Source organism: Colias croceus, chromosome 4 (genome assembly GCF_905220415.1).
Source record: "Colias croceus chromosome 4, ilColCroc2.1".
NCBI classification, from domain to species: Eukaryota; Metazoa; Arthropoda; class Insecta; order Lepidoptera; family Pieridae; genus Colias; species Colias croceus.
This window is the reverse complement of record NC_059540.1, coordinates 9,504,775-9,523,179: the sequence shown is the minus strand read 5'-3', so window position 1 is coordinate 9,523,179 and position 18,405 is coordinate 9,504,775. Positions and strand designations below refer to the sequence as shown.

Here is an 18,405-nt window from a genome sequence, read left to right as displayed (position 1 = left end):
GGCTCCCCGCCACTTTGATTTAATTTAATGTATGCAAAAATAAACTAAAACTTTCTTTGTATGTATTTATTACCTTAAAAGTGTAAGTGTTACCTAAGTTTTAATTTTCATACAAACTGAATACAGTTTTTATCGTAATGTAGCCTTACGAGCAAGGGTTTCAGTCTTGAATTAAAAAAAAAATACTGATACAATATAATTCGTGAGATAGTGCAAAGTCAAACAAAATTCATGGTCACCCCACAATTTCTACAACCATTGGCGGAGTTGTCAAACGTTAGACAAGGATCATTGAGAAAACCTCTCGCTCTGACCGTTTTTGGTGACTTCCGCCTCTAAGGAAAAAGCAACCCTAAACATATAGCAATGGATCATATTTTATCAAAACATATTTTTTGGTACACTGTCTATAGCTATCAATGTAATATAGATTACATTTTATCAAAACATTTTTTTGGTGCACTGTATAGTAAGTTATTATAATAGATCATCTATTACTACTTTACTCTTTACCCAAAACCACAGAAAGCTGTACTAGTAATTCCCAAGCCAATTTTTACATTACATACCTTTATCGAAATTTAAAGCAAAATAATTGCAAATGACATGTCCTTTTGATTAACTCAGGAGTAAAGGAATCATTAAAATATGTATATATTTTTAGGTTTATGCATTACAAACATGCCAAAATAAATCATGGCTTGCTACTCTGTAATATTAATGTAGATGACATTTTATGTTCACTTGGAAAAGCTTGGAAAGGTGTTATAATTAAGAAATATAAATATAAAATAAGAAATATTTTATTGTTAGCTTATATAAAATAATAACAAATCATTACAACGCTTGTTCTCCTTCAACTGTCTCTTTTAAGTTAAGTAATTCAAACTGGCCATTTCCTTTAGTTTCAGTTCTTATCATTTCATCGAGATTTCTGAAGCTTCCAGGATCAATAAGGCAAATGATAGTAGCTGTCCCAGCATCCCAGTTTTCTTCTTCTACTGTTGAAGTTAATTTAACGGCTTTATCTCTTACTTTACGGGCTTCCTTACCACTTAACACAATTCTTACTCTCATTTGCGCTCTCTCAAGAGGTATTTCTTTTTTTACAAGTTGAATCACATCAAGTGCTTGTTGTTTTGCACTTTTATTGACATTTACAGAAAAGTGGATGTCTTTCATAGCTTTTTCTATTATTGAAACAGGATATGGTCGCTTAGTTTCAGGATTTACACACTTATCTGCTACTGTTGTTGCAATATCTTTAAATAGAGCGTCAATTTGAGAGTGCCTTTCTTTGTCTGATACTTGTAACTCTCCTTTTTCTAATATCTCTTTACATATCTCTGTTTGATCATCTTTACCAAATATCTTGACTAGATCTTCTTTTTTAGCTACCTGGCCTTTAGAAACATTTGTAAATACCGTGTGTGTTTGTAGCACTTCATCAATATCCTTTTCTCTGAAAAATATGATATTATATTCTTGAAAACAATAACATTGGTGTTCCATAAATGAAAAAGGATACTTACACTTTATTGCGCCATGACACAACTTTATTCCTGTAACAAGCTATTTCAAATCGTTTCCCACCCTTTTTCAGCCTAACAATAGCCACATTTGTTAATCGTATTTGATTTGTAGGAGTAAATATCTTAGACATTTTGTAAAATGCTTCTTTTCGTAGAAAATAGAAAAACAATACCTATTTAAAACTTCCTATTTATTTTGACATTTTCATACATCTGTTTTGGACGGACAGACCATAAAAATTAAAAATATAAATTAGACACCCGTCACCCACATTAGGCCGCGTTTCCACCTACAAGTTAACTCGCGGAAGTCTTGCATGAGTTACGTGCAATATCGTTTACATAACCTGCAATTTATTGCTGCAATAAATGTCATGCGAGAAGCTCGCGGATGATACTATCGCAACTTATCAGTTATCGCGGAGGTGTTTACACACCAGATCTTGCGAGTGACGGGATAGGATTACTGTCACAATTTTTCTATTCTATTTTGTGAAATAATGTCGTCAAGATGCGCACGTGTAGCAGCTACATTAACAATTTTATTGTTGAAAAAGAAAAAAAAGATCAATTATGGTTCGAGCAAGGTTCGAGACTGGATTTCTAGGAAACATGAAGCTGGTAGGTACTTACCATAATTTATTTCGCGAAATACAACTGGAAGATGGCCAATAAAAATAATCAATTTGTAATAAATAAAATTGTACCTAATATTTCTATACTATAATTTATAATGTGTAGTGTGTACTATATAAATGTAAAATTATCTAATGAACTAATGTAAATAATGCATTGTTTAAATAATAACTTACGTAAATTACTTAAATTATATTATTATAATTGACTAAGAATAATATTAAAATTTGTATGCTATTTGTTGGCGAATTGTGTGGACATAAAATTTACTATTAAAACTATGTAACCACAATTCAAACAAATAAATTTTCATTTCATTTAATTTTCAAAAAATAATCACTTTATTCCATCCTATGATCTCATAAAATCCTATTGATTTTATAGTTTCTCTACAAGAGCATTCATTACTTTGTCGTCGACTCATTTTTTTTTTTCAACAAAATCAAAAGCCGTGCGGGCGATACTTGAAGCTTGCTGCGAGATATACCTACGGAACTAGACCGATAAGCAGCGAGATCTGTCGCGAGTAGACGCAGTCATGTTTACACACGCTTTCGCAACTTCTCGCAAGAAGCGCTTGACAAACTGTCGCGACAGAACTTGCTACATGGTTTACACTTGGAAGTTGCTGTCAGACAGACTGTCGGACAGTTCTCGCGGAAGTTTACTTGCAGGTGGAAACGCGGCCTTAAAACTAAATTATTGCCATCTTTGGGATGGCCGATGGCCCTACTCACGGTTCAACACAACCAACAATCTGCTGAAACAATTTGTTGCAGTCGCGATTGAGCGTTCTCTACTCACGATTCATCCAACCCTCAATCTGATGACACAATTTCATTCCGCGATTGCTTGCCACAACGTGTGCACGTCACGTTGATGCCTGGCCTGTTGCTAAACCTCAACGCAATAATACGCATTATTAATGGATATACAATTTATGAAATATAAGATAATTATCTTTGTGAAGCTTGTATTTTTTTTCCAATTTTATTGATAGATTTCAAGGGCTATAAAGTATAAACGGCTATAAAATATAAACATCTTCCTCAAATATGTAAAAATGTCTTTCCCGCGTTTATCTCAAAACCGCCATTTTGCGATTAACGCGGCTGCGCGATTGAGCCGAGATTCAAGATTGGAGCAATCACAATACTCACGTTTCAACACGCACACAATCTGCTGAGACAATTTGTCGGGTTGCTTCCGCGCCGATCCAATACGCAACATGTTGGGTTACGCCCCCAACGTGCCCTCAACTATACTATTCACGACACAATCTGTCAGCTCACTGCAGATTGTGTCAACAGATTGTTACTGAAATTGAATCGTGAGTAGGCTACTTTAGATCATTAATGATCTAAGGCCCCGTTTCCATCTGCAAGTAAACTCGCGGAAGTCTTGCATGAGTTACTTGCAATGTCGATTACATATCCTGCAATTTATTGCTGCAATAAATGTCATGCGAGAAGCTCGCGGATGATACTATCGCAACTTATCAGTTATCGCGGAGGTGTTTACACACCAGATCTTGCGAGTGACGGGATAGGATTACTGTCACAATTTTTCTATTCTATTTTGTGAAATAAATCGTATACTATAATTTATAATGTGTATTGTGTACTGTTTAATGTAAAATGATCTAATGAACTAATGTAAATAATATATTGTTCGAATAATAACTTAGTTAAATTATAAAATTAGATAAGCATAATATAAATATATTGTATGCCAATTTGTTGGTGAATTGTGCGGACATGAAATTTATTATAAAAACTTTGTAACCACAATTCAACAAATAAATTTTCATTTCATTTCATTTTCAAAAAATAATCACATTATTCCATCTTAAGATCTCATTTAATCCTATTGACTTTATAGTTTCTTCATTCTTCACAAGAGCATTCACGACTCATTAATTTCAAATAAACAAAAATCAAAAGCCGTGCGGGCGATACTTGCAGCTTGCTGCGAGATATACGGAACTAGACCGATAAGCTGCGAGATCGGTCGCGAGTAGACGCAGTCATGTTTACACATGCTTTCGCAACTTCTCGCAAGAAGCGCTTGACAAACTGTCGCGACAGAACTTGCAACATAGTTTACACATGCAAGCTGCTGTCAGACAGACTGTCGGACAGTTCTTGCAGAAGTTTACTTGCAGGTGGAAACGGGGCCTAAGGCCTTACACATGCTTTCGCAACTTCTCGCAAGAAGCGCTTGACAAACTGTCGCGACAGAACTTGCAACATAGTTTACACATGCAAGCTGCTGTCAGACAGACTGTCGGACAGTTCTTGCAGAAGTTTACTTGCAGGTGGAAACGGGGCCTAAGGCCGATGGTGATTTTAACCCACGGTTGATTTTATTTTCAAATGATTACATAAAATACGAATCAAAATAGTCTTCATTTTTTTATTCAATTCAATTCAATTCCATTAGTTTCAGTCACAGTTTCAGTACAATCATGCTTGTTCTGTGTACAATCAAGTCTAGTTCTATATGATGTTGTAACGAACGTGCGTAAAATGGAACAGTTTTTGTTTTTACCATTATCTATGCAAGCCGTGAATATTTTTTTATCTATTCCTCTCACGACGTGTATTTCGTAAAAGTTGGCCGTCATCAGCCGTCATTTTGTGATATTTGTATATTTTGTCGTTGATTTTATGTGATTAATCGAGAAAAATGGCGAAATTAGTTGATATTTATAACAGCGATAAAGATCATGTGATTAAAAGGCGTCAACTACCTTTAACGATTTATGATAATCTAACTGTAAGTTTCCTAGTCGCATCTGACATTACCACTAACGAAGATTATTAATATCAAGAAGATTAACTATATCGTCATGTGCTTGTTTTTAATTAGATTTTTACTAAACAAAATGAAGTATTATTGTAAAGGTTTATCGCCTATAATATCTCGTAAACAGTTTTGTTCTACTTGTTGTAGCTGCCCAATTACGTCTTGAGGTTGACCTTATTTTTGTATTATTAATTCTTTGTTTTATGTATCATCTTTGTATATTGCAGATGGTTATGGATTTAAATACTATGGGATTGATCTGTGACAACCCGCAAGTAAAAGGCCGTGAATATGAAGAATTTATGCGTAAATATAGAATTCTCACTACAGACGAGCTTAAAGCAGCACTGCGAGTCGATGCATCAGATATCTTCAATGTTTTAAATCAAAGCATTCCCTGTGTTGGTTGTAGAAGAAGGTAATCAAGATTCATCCCTTTTTCTTCATACAATATTTCAAAATTGAGGAGTTTCAACAGTTACAATAAAATCTTTATTGTTTTTTTTTAATGAAATAAAACAACACAGTCTTACACATGCTATTTATGTGAGATGTTATTATTAAATAATGTCTAAGAAAAAATAATATTTATATGACATTTTCAATAGTTTTATGATAATAAATGTTAACAGATTCCAAGATTACTTTTCATAGTTGTATTAATAATTATGTTTCATAGTAGTTCTAATATAATTTTTGAACTTTGAACTAAAGTAGCACATGTATGGCTGCCATACCTAAGAATAGTTGTAACATCTTGAAGTAGTAAAGATTAACAAGTATTTTAATTGAATGCTGAAGAATTTCTCATATTTTTTTACGTATTGTTTTTGTTTCAGTGTGGAAAGACTGTTTTACCAGTTATGTAAGTCCAGACATCCAAGTTTAGATCCAATAATCTTAACGCCTGATGAAATTATGACAATAAGGGAAGACAAAATTACACACCCCCAGTCATTAGCAACTTTACTAAACGGTCATAGGTAAGATAGCAGCTTATTCAATATATCAATCAAATTTTATTTTCACACAAATACTTGCTTTTTGTTGTATTTTTACAATCTATAGCAACTTTACAAAATGGTCATGGTCACTGGTTACATTATTTACACATACTCAGCTAATTAAGTAAACAAATCAATCAAATTTCACATGCTAGACTTTGAAATGAAAATACCATCTTTTAATTATAATTTTTTCAATGTTGCGGGCCAGACTCACATCTGATATGTTCTTTCTGAAATGTTTCCCGAAAAATCTATTAAATTTTTTTTTATTAAATATGCTTGCGGCTTGCGGCCAAATTTTAACTATCTAGATATATATTCTCCTTATTATAAATATACATAAAAGTTAGGTCAGTTTTAGCAAAAAAAGTGAATGCACTAATCCTGTTGTGGGATCTCACACTATTCAATAATTTAACATTATAGGTTTATGTTTATTTATTATTTAACATTTATCATAATATAATTTATTAATTTTAAAACAGTGTTTATTCATTGTTTTTCTATCTTGTTTTTCTGAAGATATAATATAATATATAAGTTTGAGTATGCTATTAACATAATATGACAACATCAATATGGACTTCAGTCACATTCATCAGGATAAAATTGTTTTTTAAATGTTTGTTTAACTTTCTTGTCATTTGACCAAAAGTTTCAGGCAGGTCATGCATGACATAACTTAGAAAAATAGACCATAATTTAATTTATTTGCAAGCAATCTTATAATATAATCCTGTAGTTTACAAGAAACATTTATTCCAGCACGGGAATAGAATGTCTAATTCTAAGTCAGCCGAGGTGGAAGAAGTCACAAAGGTGCACGCTACACTCTCTTGAAGCTGGCAGTGCGAGGGGTTGGGGCGCTACGTCCACCACTTGTGCGTGGGGCTGGGGCGCCTGGGGGTGGGGCGGACGGGCCGCGTGGAGAGCTGCCTGGGACGCGATGCGGACGTCCGCAAGGGAACACGTCACGCTTGTCCATTTTAACACCCTGCATGATACGCTACACAACTATCTAAGAAAACACCGATTCTGCGCAGATTGTAAAACTAAGGTAATTTTTATTTACGTGTTTATTGAGTACTAGCTTTCCGACAATGGGTAAGCTCATATACTTGAAGGAAGACCTGCATAGTTCGCATTCCCATGGGATATAGTAGTATAGATATACATAAGTACGGATCTTTTAAGGTACTGTTTCTATAATTTGTTTTTGTAAAAAAATGTATTAAATTTACTGGCTACACTTAGATGTAGTTTTGTGAACTCATTAATGGTGGTGAATGTTTATCATCATACGTTCCACTGACTGCAAATAATATGTATAAAAAATGATTTCTAACTTCATACTACTGAAATGTATCACCATAATTTATCACTGATAATGTGAGATAAGTGATAAGGTATGAAATTTTATTTAGCAACCAAAGTCTACAAAAGTTAGATTTGTTGTTCAATTGTTTTATCTTTTAAATTGCAGTTTACACTTTAGCAGGATTTCTTATCAAGAATATTGAAAAAAACAAGTATTGAAAGAAATATAAAAGTGTGCTTGCACTTCACTTTCACACACAATCAAGATACATACTTGCAAAATAGCAATATCAAAACATGTATTTCTCTTACCAAAATAAAAATTGATACAATAAACACCTTTATATAATTGATTTATTAATAGTAATGTGAATGATGTTTTTCATTTAGAAGGATGAATACATCTAGAAGCTAGAGGAGGTAAAAAAAAATGAACTTGAATACTGTAGGAACAAGTAAATCATAAAATGTAAATGTAAATTTTCATTTACATCTTACATGTTAAAATATTTCCTGATTAGCTTCAGCAGTTACCTAAGCCGGTTGTAAAGGAAGGATCGATTCTATTAAATTTATATTTTTATTACAGGTTCTCAGGGCATATCAACTATTGGTAGAAGAGAAGGAGCCACAAAAAGAGAAAGGTTACGTCGGAGCTCTGTACGGGGGGATCAAGAGATGTCTACTGGACAAGCATTTACACCTTCAAGCGAAAACGGATTACATCGCGCATCTTATAGCGAGAGCAGAACCGGAACTGCTGGGGAACCATCGCGAGCGACACGCAAAAACTTTGGAGATCGCGCAAGAGGAGGTAAATATTGTGTTTTTAGATTTTAGTAAATAATGATTTATAATGTGTTAGTTTGTGAATTAATGTTCATGAAGATGTAGTTGTTGATTTTATAGGATCATGATGAGGACAAAATGGATTGAATATATTAATAACTTATAAACGAAAATATACATAATACAGGTGCTGATTTGTCTCGGCATATGCATATACGAGCGGCTGCAACGCATTTCACTAAGATTAAGGGAGGAAGAAGGAACATGTCAGACCTTAGCTGCGGTGGGAGTTGAGGCGCTTTATCGCAAGTTCGAAACAGCCGTGGAGATGAAAAGTGGAGTCTCGAAACTACAATTGTTGTACGATGAGATAACTCAAGAGGAATTGACCAAGCAACAGCGGAAAGAGCAGAAGAAACTAAAACGGCGCAAGAAGAAGGAGAGGCAAGCTATCGAAAATAAGTGCAAAGTGGGTATAATGTTTGGATTACTAAATGCTGCAGTCAAAGAAATTTAAACGGTATATGCACAAGTCTGTTGCTATACTGAAATGAAGTTAAATTTAATTATTCTAGTGATTTGGGTGCTGCATCCTGTCCTGATAATTATAATGTTGTTTTTTGTTAATAGTAATTTTGTAAATTTTTAATAATCTTTTAATTATTTCTTAATAGGAGGTAGATTCAGAAGAGCCAGAAGAAAAATGCGAATGCGACGAATGTTTACAAGAAGCGAGAGACACGCCAACTGATCTATTATCACCGCAAACTTATAATTTATGTTACGAAGCAATGCAAACCAACGCAGACGGTTGTCACTCGTGCCAAGATGATTACACGGACGGTTCGCCAAAGAAAACGAACGAGAAGCACGCTAAGAATGGGAACCTTTCACTGAATGAAAACTCGCATGATTGTGGCTACTCATCTGGTAACAACGGTGGATGTTGTGAAACAATGTCTGGATCGTCCTCGCTTATGAGTTCGCCCGAGGGTTCGGAAGTGGCCTGCTCTGAAGGGTTCTGCAATCACGAGAGAGGCGACTGTCTAGATATATCCAAGAGTGATAAGTTTTCCTGTACCGGCTTCACACTTTCTTTACAAGAAATGCTGGTATGTTGCACATTGTTTTCGACTGATGTCTTGAAATGTGACTAAATAACTTTTTAAGAAACTATTATTATTTATTACTTAATTTATTTAAATTGATTTTTTTGTTGTGTTAATGCCAAAAAATATGTTAAATTTTTTAAATTTCCGTGTAATTGTGGGTTTAGAAATCAATTTTGGTCTTCGATTGTTGTAACATGAAAGTTTGTATTAAATTATTTGACCATAATTTTATTTTCAGGACACATGTTCATCTGACGAAGAACAGGACACCAGCTATATTCCATTAGAAGAAGTATTGGAATTCAAATCACGGAGGAACATAACAGAAAAAAGGCAGGAATTGAGGCAAAATTTACGTCAGAAATTTGCTCAGTTATGTGTTAACACGCCGCAGATGCAGAAAGGGTTTGAAAAACAAGACAAGCAAGCAGATTAATGCAATAAATACAGTGACATTCAAACTGCACTATTGAATTACCTTTTATCTTTCACATCGGAAATAATTTTTAATTTTGCAGCTACCCTAGATTCTTGTAATTGAAAATTTTATGGTAGTAATTACAATAGCTATGGCTAAACATGAATAACATTTAAGTAACAGCAATAATAGTACATTTTTCCTATCATACATAACTCCATGTTGCATTAATAGGTTTATAAAAACATAAACCCCAAATGTTCATGTTCCTTATGTAAGATTCGAAATTTTATAAAATGTTGAATTTGAATGTCCATAAGTCAAAGGTGCTTGTAGAATGACTTAAATGCAGTCTTATATACATATATCACTGAGATGGTAGTGTATAGGAATAAGGGAAGTGCATGTTTGAATGAGTTCAACTGTTTTATGATATTATTCACAACTCGACTGGATAGAACCCAGCATTTATCAAATATTTACTATTTAAAATATTAGAGCTTTGTAATGAAATATAGTAGCCTTTTTTGATCAAATTATATTATTTTCATTGCTTTACTCACATGGTAAAGAATGGATTAATTTCAGGTATTTAAGAGAAGCTTATAATATAGCATGATGTTGAGTCATTGGCTGTTTTGCCTTTGTTATGAAATCAGGAAAAACATTTGTAACTCAGTTTTAAATATAATATAATTAAATAATGTTGAATGTTTTATTCTTACAATCCTAATTCACATTAGATATACACAATGTAGCATTGGTTCCGCCAAAGCCAAATGAATTTTTCAGGGCAACTCTTTTTTCACTGCTCCACGTTTTTGAAGTATTAGCTACATAATTCAAGTCATCAATGGGGTTATCCAAGTTTATAGTGGGAGGCATAACACTATGATAGCAAGACAAAACTGTAAAAAGAGCTTCTAAATTTCCAGCAGCACCCAGCAAATGACCATGTGCTCCTTTCGTTGATGAAATGCAAACATTTGAGGCATGATCTTTAAATAGAGTTTTAATAGCAGTAGATTCTATATTGTCCCCTACAGGTGTGGAGGTGGCATGGGCATTTATGTATAATACTTGTTCTTTTTCAATATTTGCATCTTTTAAAGCTCTAGTCATTGAAAGTATAGCGCCACTGCCATCTTCTCTTGGTGTAGTTATGTGAGAGGCATCACCTGAAAGCCCATAACCTAAAACTTCAGCATACATTTTAGCATTTCGTCTTAATGCATGTTCAAACTCTTCTAAAATTAAAACAGCTGCTCCTTCCCCCATCACAAAGCCATCTCTATCCTTGTCAAATGGTCTTGAAGCTTTATTGGGTTCTTCATTAAATGATGTGCTTAATGCTCTTAAACGACAAAACCCTGCAATAGCCAAAGGACTTATGCATGACTCTGCTCCTCCACAAACCATTACATCTACATCTCCGTTTCTAATAAATCTAAAAGCATCGCCAATAGAGTGTGCGCCAGTTGCGCATGCAGTTGATACTGCATGGTTTGGTCCTCTTAAACCATACTTTATACTGACATGACCTGCAGCCATATTTGGTAATATTCTAGGAACAAAAAATGGGCTAACTTTATTATAACCTAGCTGTAGAGCATTATTAGTATCACAGACATCTTTCAGATCAATCATTCCCATTCCAAGTGCAACACCAGTATTTTCTCTGTCTTGTTCAGATTGGGGCAACCACTTAGCATCTGATAATGCTTCCGCACAAGCTACAAGAGCTAAACACGTCGCGGGAGCCATGGATTTTAAATTCGATTTAGACAAGGCTTTTTCTAATATATCTCCCTCTTTGGGTACTACACCAGCAACCCTACAGGGCAATTTGTTATATTCATCACCCAAAGAAACTATCCCTGAATGACCTTTTAGTAAATTTTGCCATGTTACTTTCTTGTTTGAACCCAAAGGGGAGACGACTCCTAATCCTGTGACAACTACTCTTCTCCTTGATGATTGGGACGAATAGAATCTTATTATCTGGCATGATCTCATGTTTATATTTTTTATATAACCATTTAATTATAAAGAATGAGTTTCCTTACATAAAACTACTATCTTATGATGGATATAACCAAAAATGAACCTGTTGAACCTGTTGAATTATGAATTATGAATACGCTGTTCGACTTGCTCTGTGCTGTTCGATCCACAGAGCAAGTTGGTTCGATCTACAGCTTGATCTACAGTAATATTGACATTGTTTATAATCACAGGTTTTTATTATAAATAAGAATTGACATTTATGATTTTTAATTTCTGAAAACTAATCAAAGGTTGCTAGGAAGGAAATAAAAAGTTAACGTATATTTTCAAGTATTTTACATACACATACAATTACAATCACACATCACATTCTTGATTCTACTATACCTAATTTTAATTTTAATCTGATATCAGTTTTAGTATTAGGCCGCGTATCCACCTGCAAGAAAACTTCCGCGAGAAATGTCCGACCGTCAGTCTGACAGCAACTTGCAAGACTACTTGCAGGTGGAAACGCGGAGACTTAGGCCCCGTTTCCACCTGCAAGTAAACTCGCGGAAGTCTTGCATGAGTTACTTGCAATGTCGTTTACATATCCTGCAATTTATTGCTGCAATAAATGTCATGCAAGAAGCTCGCGCATCATACTATCGCAACTTATCGCGGAGGTGTTTACACACGATCTTGCGAGTGACGGGATAGGAATTACTGTTACAATTTTTCTATTCTATTTTGTGAAATAAATCGTATACTATAATTTATAATGTGTACTATTTAATGTAAAATGATCTAATGAACTAATGTAAATAATATATTGTTTAAATAATAACTTAGTTAAATTATAAAATTAGATAAGCATAATATAAATATATTGTATGCCAATTTGTTGGTGAATTGTGTGGACATGAAATTTATTATAAAAACTTTGTAACCACAACTCAACAAATAAATTTTCATTTCACTTCATTTTCAAAAAATAATCACATTATTCCATCTTAAGATCTCATATAATCCTATTGACTTTATAGTTTCTTCATTCTTCACAAGAGCATTCACGACTCATTAATTTCAAATAATCAAAAATCAAAAGCCATGTGGGCGATACTTGCAGCTTGCTGCGAGATATACGGAACTAGACCGATAAGCTGCGAGAACTGTCGCGAGTAGACGCAGTCATGTTTACACATGCTGTCGCAACTTCTCGCAAGAAGCGCTTGACAAACTGTCGCGACATAACTTGCAACATAGTTTACACATGCAAGCTGCTGTCAGACAGACTGTCGGACAGTTCTTGCAGAAGTTTACTTGCAGGTGGAAACGGGGCCTTAAGTTGCTGTCGGACATTTCTCGCGGAAGTTTTCTTGCAGGTGGACAGGCGGCCTTATAATAATTGTGATAGCAATCAAAGATTTTTTAAATTTTACTTTCTCTATCAGAAGACAAAAGTTTAAAAAAATTGCCGGCCTGTGAATGTACCATCCATGTGATCCAAACCATCTTTAAATGACAGTACCTGCACCAAAAATCATACCTACTCTGTGTAAAAATCCAAATATTATGATCGCTGTCAATTGTCAAAATAATATGTCAAAGTTTACAACTAGGTACAAAATACAAATAAAAAACCATACTTGCTCTGTGTAAAAAACAAACTTATAGGTACATCTTTGGTAGGTACCTATTTGGCTATTTGAAATTATTGTTAGATCAAATAAACATAATAATTACAGAAAAGATATTAAAAAAATGGCATTTGTGAATTTTCTGAAAGAAAAGAAGAAACTTATTTTTTATACAGTAATAATTTGTTTTATATCCATATTAGTAAATAAGAGTTTCATGACAAATTCAACATCAGAAAAAGTTAAATCCAATAAAATTACACTAACGCAAGAGGAACTAGCAAAATATAATGGTGATGAGCATGAAGAATTATATTTAGCTGTTATGGGGTCTATTTTCGATGTCTCCAGTGGCAAAATGCACTATGCAAAAGGAAGTTCATACCACTATTTCATTGGTAAATAAAAGAAAATTAACTGCTTTAGATGTATGTAAGTATTTAAAATAAAACTAATTATTTATTTTGTATAGGTAAGGATGGTACTAGAGCCCTTGTAAGTGGAAATTTTAATGATGAAAGTGAAGATAAAGATCATATTTTGAATTTGAAATGTGATGATATATTTGCCATAATGCACTGGAGAAAAACATTCCGTGAAAAGTATAAATATGTAGGTAAGTGCCCATAGTCAACGTCAACATCTCATTGTGGTATTAAAAAAATGTCTAACATTATAGTGAATCAGTTTAGGTATATACTTACACATATTTTTATCATCTCCAAATAGGTTTTAGGTAGGGCTTTAATTTAAGGAAATTACGATATTAAAAAATTGACTTGATTATACTTCTTAACATGGACATCCTAAAGAATTTTTCATAACATTATTTATTGATTTATTTTAGGAGTATTACAGGGCAGATATTATAATTCTGATGGAACAGAAACCGAATATATGGCAGAATTTAAGAATAAGTTAAAGAAATGCAAAGCTGAAAAAGAGAATGTTAAGAAACAAGACAATTTATATCCTCCATGTAATGTTGCCTGGAGTGAAACAGAGGGTACCAGAGTGTGGTGTTCAAAGTCTAGGTAAATATTTTTATGTAATCTGTTTAATGCAAAAATTTTATTTAATGCAAAAGTTACAGAAAAAATTCTTACATTTGTCCCTATGGTATATAATATCTAATTATCTATACTAATATTATACAGCTGAAGAGTTTGTTTGTTTGAACACGCTAATCTCGGGAACTACTGATTTGGAAAATTCTTTCATTGTTAGATAGCCTATTTATCGAGGAAGGCTATAGGCTATTTATTATCTTGCTAAGACCAACAGGAACCTAGTAACCTACTTGTATCATTATAATTTGTTGGTTTTTAAACTGGGAAAGCTGTGAGCTTGATTTGACTCTTAGAAACTGTTTTTGTTTCTATGATTTTTATGTTGATACAATAAAAAAACAGGAAAAATTTCATTCAAAATTCATTAAATATATTTTATATTGTTTAATTTCCATCTTTAGTTACAAATATCTCATTTATCAATATTTTGAGTGAAAAGAGGTTGTTATATACCACGTTTTTAACAAAATATAGGTTGTATTTCTCCTCCCATAAGCTGAAATGTGAACACCCATATTCCAACATACAAGTACAGAAAGGATTCATGTCTCCCTCATAACAATTTCATGATATGTGAATTTTTGTAAAATCAATATAGCATTTATCATAAAAATTATGTCCTTTGTTACAGTGGTGGAATAAAAAGGGATTGGGTGGGAGTGCCACGTCAACTCTACGAGCCTGGTAGTGATAAACCAAAATGTGTATGTGTTCAACAAGAAGATAATAATATGCTCAAACAGTATGAAGGATGCTCAAGTAGTGCTACTGAATGTTTCGTCCATGTTACATAATTATTATAATTTGTATAGTGTCAGTCCCATGTCCCCGTAGTGGGGTAAGGGGCAGATGCACTATGTAGACATCTGTCACTGATCGATTTTTCTTTAGGGTCAAGTAGGTGATCAGCCTTCTGTGTCCTACCAGACCGAGATATTTTTTTTTTCTTCATCTCCACTGGGAATCGATCCCAGGACCCCTCGGTTCTAAGCTCACGCGTCAACCACTGTACCAAGGAGGCGGTCATATATAATTTGTGTAGTAGTCAAGTATTATGATCAAATTATTGTGATTTTAAATTTTTACTGTTTTACATTCCATTTTTTTTTGTATTTGCCAAATATTAAGTTTATTTTGTTATACATCTTTTTACAATTACATAATATATACTATTGATTTAAGTTAAGATATGAATAATGTTTATATACAATAAGTAAAAGAATCTCCTCCTTTTATTTGAAGATGATGAATTAAAACATTCGAATTTTTATAAATGTTTTATTTAATTACAATCAGTCGTATTTCTCAATTGATTTTATAATAAAGGATGTGGTATTTAATACAATACCGTTAGTACATGAATTATACAGTGACATTTTCAACAGTTTTGCTTTCCGTATGTGCAACTTCATCTAATTCCAAACATTCAATAGTTTTCAAGAAAACATTCATTGGAATTTTCTTTCTATTCAGAAATGACTTATTACCCAATAGCTTTTTTATTTTGGCCCTCCGTTTCTTTATTTTCTCCTTTGTATAATGGTTACCTATTTGAAATGTTACCAGTCTTTTCACTTTCCTTCCACCTATTAAGGTATTAGAGTCCACATTATTACTTTTAGGCTCTTCATAAATAGTTTCTAATGTTTGTGATAATGATTTCACCTTCTTATTAAGATATAATGCTTCAATTTGTTTAGAATTAGCATTTTCAGTTATAATACTATGTTTTCGGGGTTTCATACTAACTCGCCGATTTGAGGGTTTGCTTACTTCAGGCGATAACTGTTTGCGTTTTCTTAACACTCTAGAATTTGATTCTGATACATTTGCGCCCGAAGATTCTCCAATCTCCATTATATCTAAATGTGCCATTTTATTAGGTAAATCGGATTCTATTCTAAAAACACAAAGCAATATTAATTAACTTTTACTTTTAAGTCACAAAATGATAATTAACTAAAGTAAACTTACTTCGATGTCTCCATTTTTAGGATTAAAATATTTTGTACTTAATTACTATTTACTACGAAGTCCTACAATTACCATAATATGAGTTAACACATTATTAAAATCATTGTAATGCTGGTCTTTTAAAATATTTCCAAAAGCTTGAAATAAACCAAAATGCAAGGGATTAGGAAACTTGAAGGAAACCGTCACGAAACCGTTGCCTGGCAAAAATGACAGACATAAGACAGAGTGACAGACGATGTCAATTGATTGTCAGCACCACAGAGTACTTTATTCTGAGTAGTCAGCACTCAGCGATTTAACATCGACAACCCGATTTATGGATTATTCAATGCGACTTTCTCGTTAAAATATAATTATTGTAAATAAGTAGGTATGTACAAAGTCATGTTTTTTTATTATTTAATGAAGGTAAAATATTTAACTACAAATATAATAAAACTATGATCATTGCCCCAAATTATGAATGCCATTCACGACAAATAAGATAGTTAGCTATATGGGCCAAAATTAGGTAGGTAGTTTTATATTTCTTTTATACTATATTAAAAAAATAGTAAACAAGTAAGTATACAGGGTGTAATCGTTAAGTGTGCATCAAAAAACTTTAAACTGATATCGAAAGTATTTAACCTAATGAGTAAAATGGCCATAATAAATTTTTAAAAATAAAACGAGAAATATCTAAAAAATTAACTTGAAACCCTCCCATACATTTAGTATGAGATACGAATATCCCATGTACTGGGTTGATCCAAAAGTAATGATAATCAATATTAAACAAGGTCATTACAGTTATAATAATTATGTAGTTCTCTAGAACCACACTACTTCATCCACAAAAACCCCTCCACGCGGCCATCACTTCGCTGTCGTCTTAAAATAATTTATTGCTAAGAAAGTGTTTCTTGTGCCGAGGAAAGAGATAAAAGTAAATAGGAGCTAGATCTAAAAAATACGGTAGGTGTTCAAGCATTTGGAATGCCGATTTTTGAATGGCAGCCATCGCAACTGACGCTTTGTGATCTAGTGCGTTGTCTTGGTGAAACAGCTTTCAGGTCCGCAGTTTGCCATGTCTCTTTTCCTTACTAACCTACCGCAATCTTTTAATTTGGTCTGTTTAGTAAGAGCCCAATAAAGTGGCTACCTTTTTAAAATATTCCACCATAATTATTCCTTCAGCGTCCCAAAAAACTACCGCTTTAATCTAACCTACTGATTTTCACTTTGAATTTCTTCATCGTCACTTTGGAAACTCGCATCCAGGACATTGATTGTTTTTTGGTTTCAGCATAAACATGATGAACTCGGGTAACGTCCATGATCACAAAACGTGACAAAAAATTATCCTGATATCATTAAAAATTTAGAAATTTACCCTCTACATGTCGAATCGTTGTTTCTTCTTTTCGTCGGGAAACATTCTGGCACGCACGGTTCACATTCAAATTTATGTAAATAATTGGAAACGTGGCCTGTTGATATGATGTTTTTGTGATTACTTAGTGAATACATGAGCAAGCAAAAAACATTTATTTTATATTTTTATGTGCACAGGAAATACCCAATTATCATTACTTTTGGATCAACCTAGTACATATAATATGAAAGATTTTAGCTTTTTCTTTCTTTTTTTGGTTTTCTGCTTTAATTACTTCGCAAATTTGAAGGGAAGTTCATTTAGAAACTGTAAATAAAGCTCCTCATTGTATTGCAGAATGAGGACATCACTTCGAAAATCTGCTATGAATACAAAATGTATGGGAAATAAAATGTATGGGAGCGTTTAATGTAACATTTTAGGATATTTCTCGTTTGATTTTTAAAAATTTATTATGGCCATTTTACTCATTAGGTTAAGTACTTTTGATATCAGTTTAAAGTTTTTTGGTATCTGCAATAGTTACGGAATAATCGCTTGTGCACACTTAACGATTACACCCTGTATAAAAAAGACAATTATCTTAACTACTAGATAGCACCGAATAATCAGTAAGTTAAGATTGGTTTCTTCATAAAAAAAAGTAAAAATACCTTAGAGCCTAAAACTCTACCAAAGTACAAGTATGTTGTATGCGAGTAACAATAAATAACTGCTATTGAATGGTAGCTA

General features: G+C 33.1%; 5 protein-coding genes across 5 annotated transcripts; 2 read left to right on the top strand and 3 right to left on the bottom strand.

Moving 5' to 3' along the window:
- Nucleotides 1-787: 787 nt before the first annotated feature.
- On the bottom strand, nt 788-1,846 carry LOC123690971 (ribosome maturation protein SBDS). The gene is made up of 2 exons (XM_045635132.1): nt 1,533-1,846; nt 788-1,462 (listed from the first exon to the last, which is right to left on the bottom strand). Exons 1-2 carry the CDS (start codon nt 1,661-1,663, stop codon nt 838-840), a joined length of 756 nt encoding a protein of 251 aa, XP_045491088.1. The 5' UTR covers nt 1,664-1,846; the 3' UTR covers nt 788-837.
- Nucleotides 1,847-4,757: 2,911 nt separating this feature from the next.
- On the top strand, nt 4,758-10,324 carry LOC123690969 (gametogenetin-binding protein 2-like). Its single transcript, XM_045635129.1, has 8 exons — nt 4,758-4,946; nt 5,204-5,394; nt 5,816-5,959; nt 6,749-7,040; nt 7,890-8,114; nt 8,277-8,558; nt 8,764-9,201; nt 9,440-10,324. The coding sequence occupies exons 1-8, from the start codon at nt 4,857-4,859 to the stop codon at nt 9,635-9,637; spliced, it is 1,860 nt and encodes a 619-aa protein (XP_045491085.1). The 5' UTR covers nt 4,758-4,856; the 3' UTR covers nt 9,638-10,324.
- On the bottom strand, nt 10,295-11,976 carry LOC123690970 (3-oxoacyl-[acyl-carrier-protein] synthase, mitochondrial). Its single transcript, XM_045635131.1, has one exon. It carries the CDS (start codon nt 11,633-11,635, stop codon nt 10,349-10,351), a length of 1,287 nt encoding a protein of 428 aa, XP_045491087.1. The 5' UTR covers nt 11,636-11,976; the 3' UTR covers nt 10,295-10,348.
- A 1,253-nt stretch (nt 11,977-13,229) lies between these two features.
- On the top strand, nt 13,230-15,215 carry LOC123691134 (neuferricin homolog). The gene is made up of 4 exons (XM_045635375.1): nt 13,230-13,646; nt 13,721-13,864; nt 14,096-14,282; nt 14,950-15,215. Exons 1-4 carry the CDS (start codon nt 13,373-13,375, stop codon nt 15,110-15,112), a joined length of 768 nt encoding a protein of 255 aa, XP_045491331.1. The 5' UTR covers nt 13,230-13,372; the 3' UTR covers nt 15,113-15,215.
- Nucleotides 15,216-15,580: 365 nt separating this feature from the next.
- On the bottom strand, nt 15,581-16,512 carry LOC123691145. The gene is made up of 2 exons (XM_045635393.1): nt 16,293-16,512; nt 15,581-16,218 (listed from the first exon to the last, which is right to left on the bottom strand). Exons 1-2 carry the CDS (start codon nt 16,304-16,306, stop codon nt 15,681-15,683), a joined length of 552 nt encoding a protein of 183 aa, XP_045491349.1. The 5' UTR covers nt 16,307-16,512; the 3' UTR covers nt 15,581-15,680.
- Between the last annotated feature and the right edge of the window lie 1,893 nt (nt 16,513-18,405).

What these genes read in the sequence shown, in the direction of transcription:
- LOC123690971 (XM_045635132.1), bottom strand. Translation starts at nt 1,663, where the DNA reads ATGTCTAAGATATTTACTCCTACAAATCAAATACGATTAACAAATGTG. An exon ending in GTGTCATGGCGCAATAAAGT is followed by an intron (nt 1,463 to 1,532) that starts GTAAGTATCCTT and finishes CATATTTTTCAG; the next exon opens with AGAAAAGGATATTGATGAAG.
- LOC123690969 (XM_045635129.1), top strand. Translation starts at nt 4,857, where the DNA reads ATGGCGAAATTAGTTGATATTTATAACAGCGATAAAGATCATGTGATT. An exon ending in GCGCAGATTGTAAAACTAAG is followed by an intron (nt 7,041 to 7,889) that starts GTAATTTTTATT and finishes TTTTTATTACAG; the next exon opens with GTTCTCAGGGCATATCAACT. An exon ending in TTTCTTTACAAGAAATGCTG is followed by an intron (nt 9,202 to 9,439) that starts GTATGTTGCACA and finishes TTTTATTTTCAG; the next exon opens with GACACATGTTCATCTGACGA.
- LOC123690970 (XM_045635131.1), bottom strand. Translation starts at nt 11,635, where the DNA reads ATGAGATCATGCCAGATAATAAGATTCTATTCGTCCCAATCATCAAGG.
- LOC123691134 (XM_045635375.1), top strand. Translation starts at nt 13,373, where the DNA reads ATGGCATTTGTGAATTTTCTGAAAGAAAAGAAGAAACTTATTTTTTAT. An exon ending in TTCATACCACTATTTCATTG is followed by an intron (nt 13,647 to 13,720) that starts GTAAATAAAAGA and finishes TATTTTGTATAG; the next exon opens with GTAAGGATGGTACTAGAGCC. An exon ending in TGAAAAGTATAAATATGTAG is followed by an intron (nt 13,865 to 14,095) that starts GTAAGTGCCCAT and finishes GATTTATTTTAG; the next exon opens with GAGTATTACAGGGCAGATAT.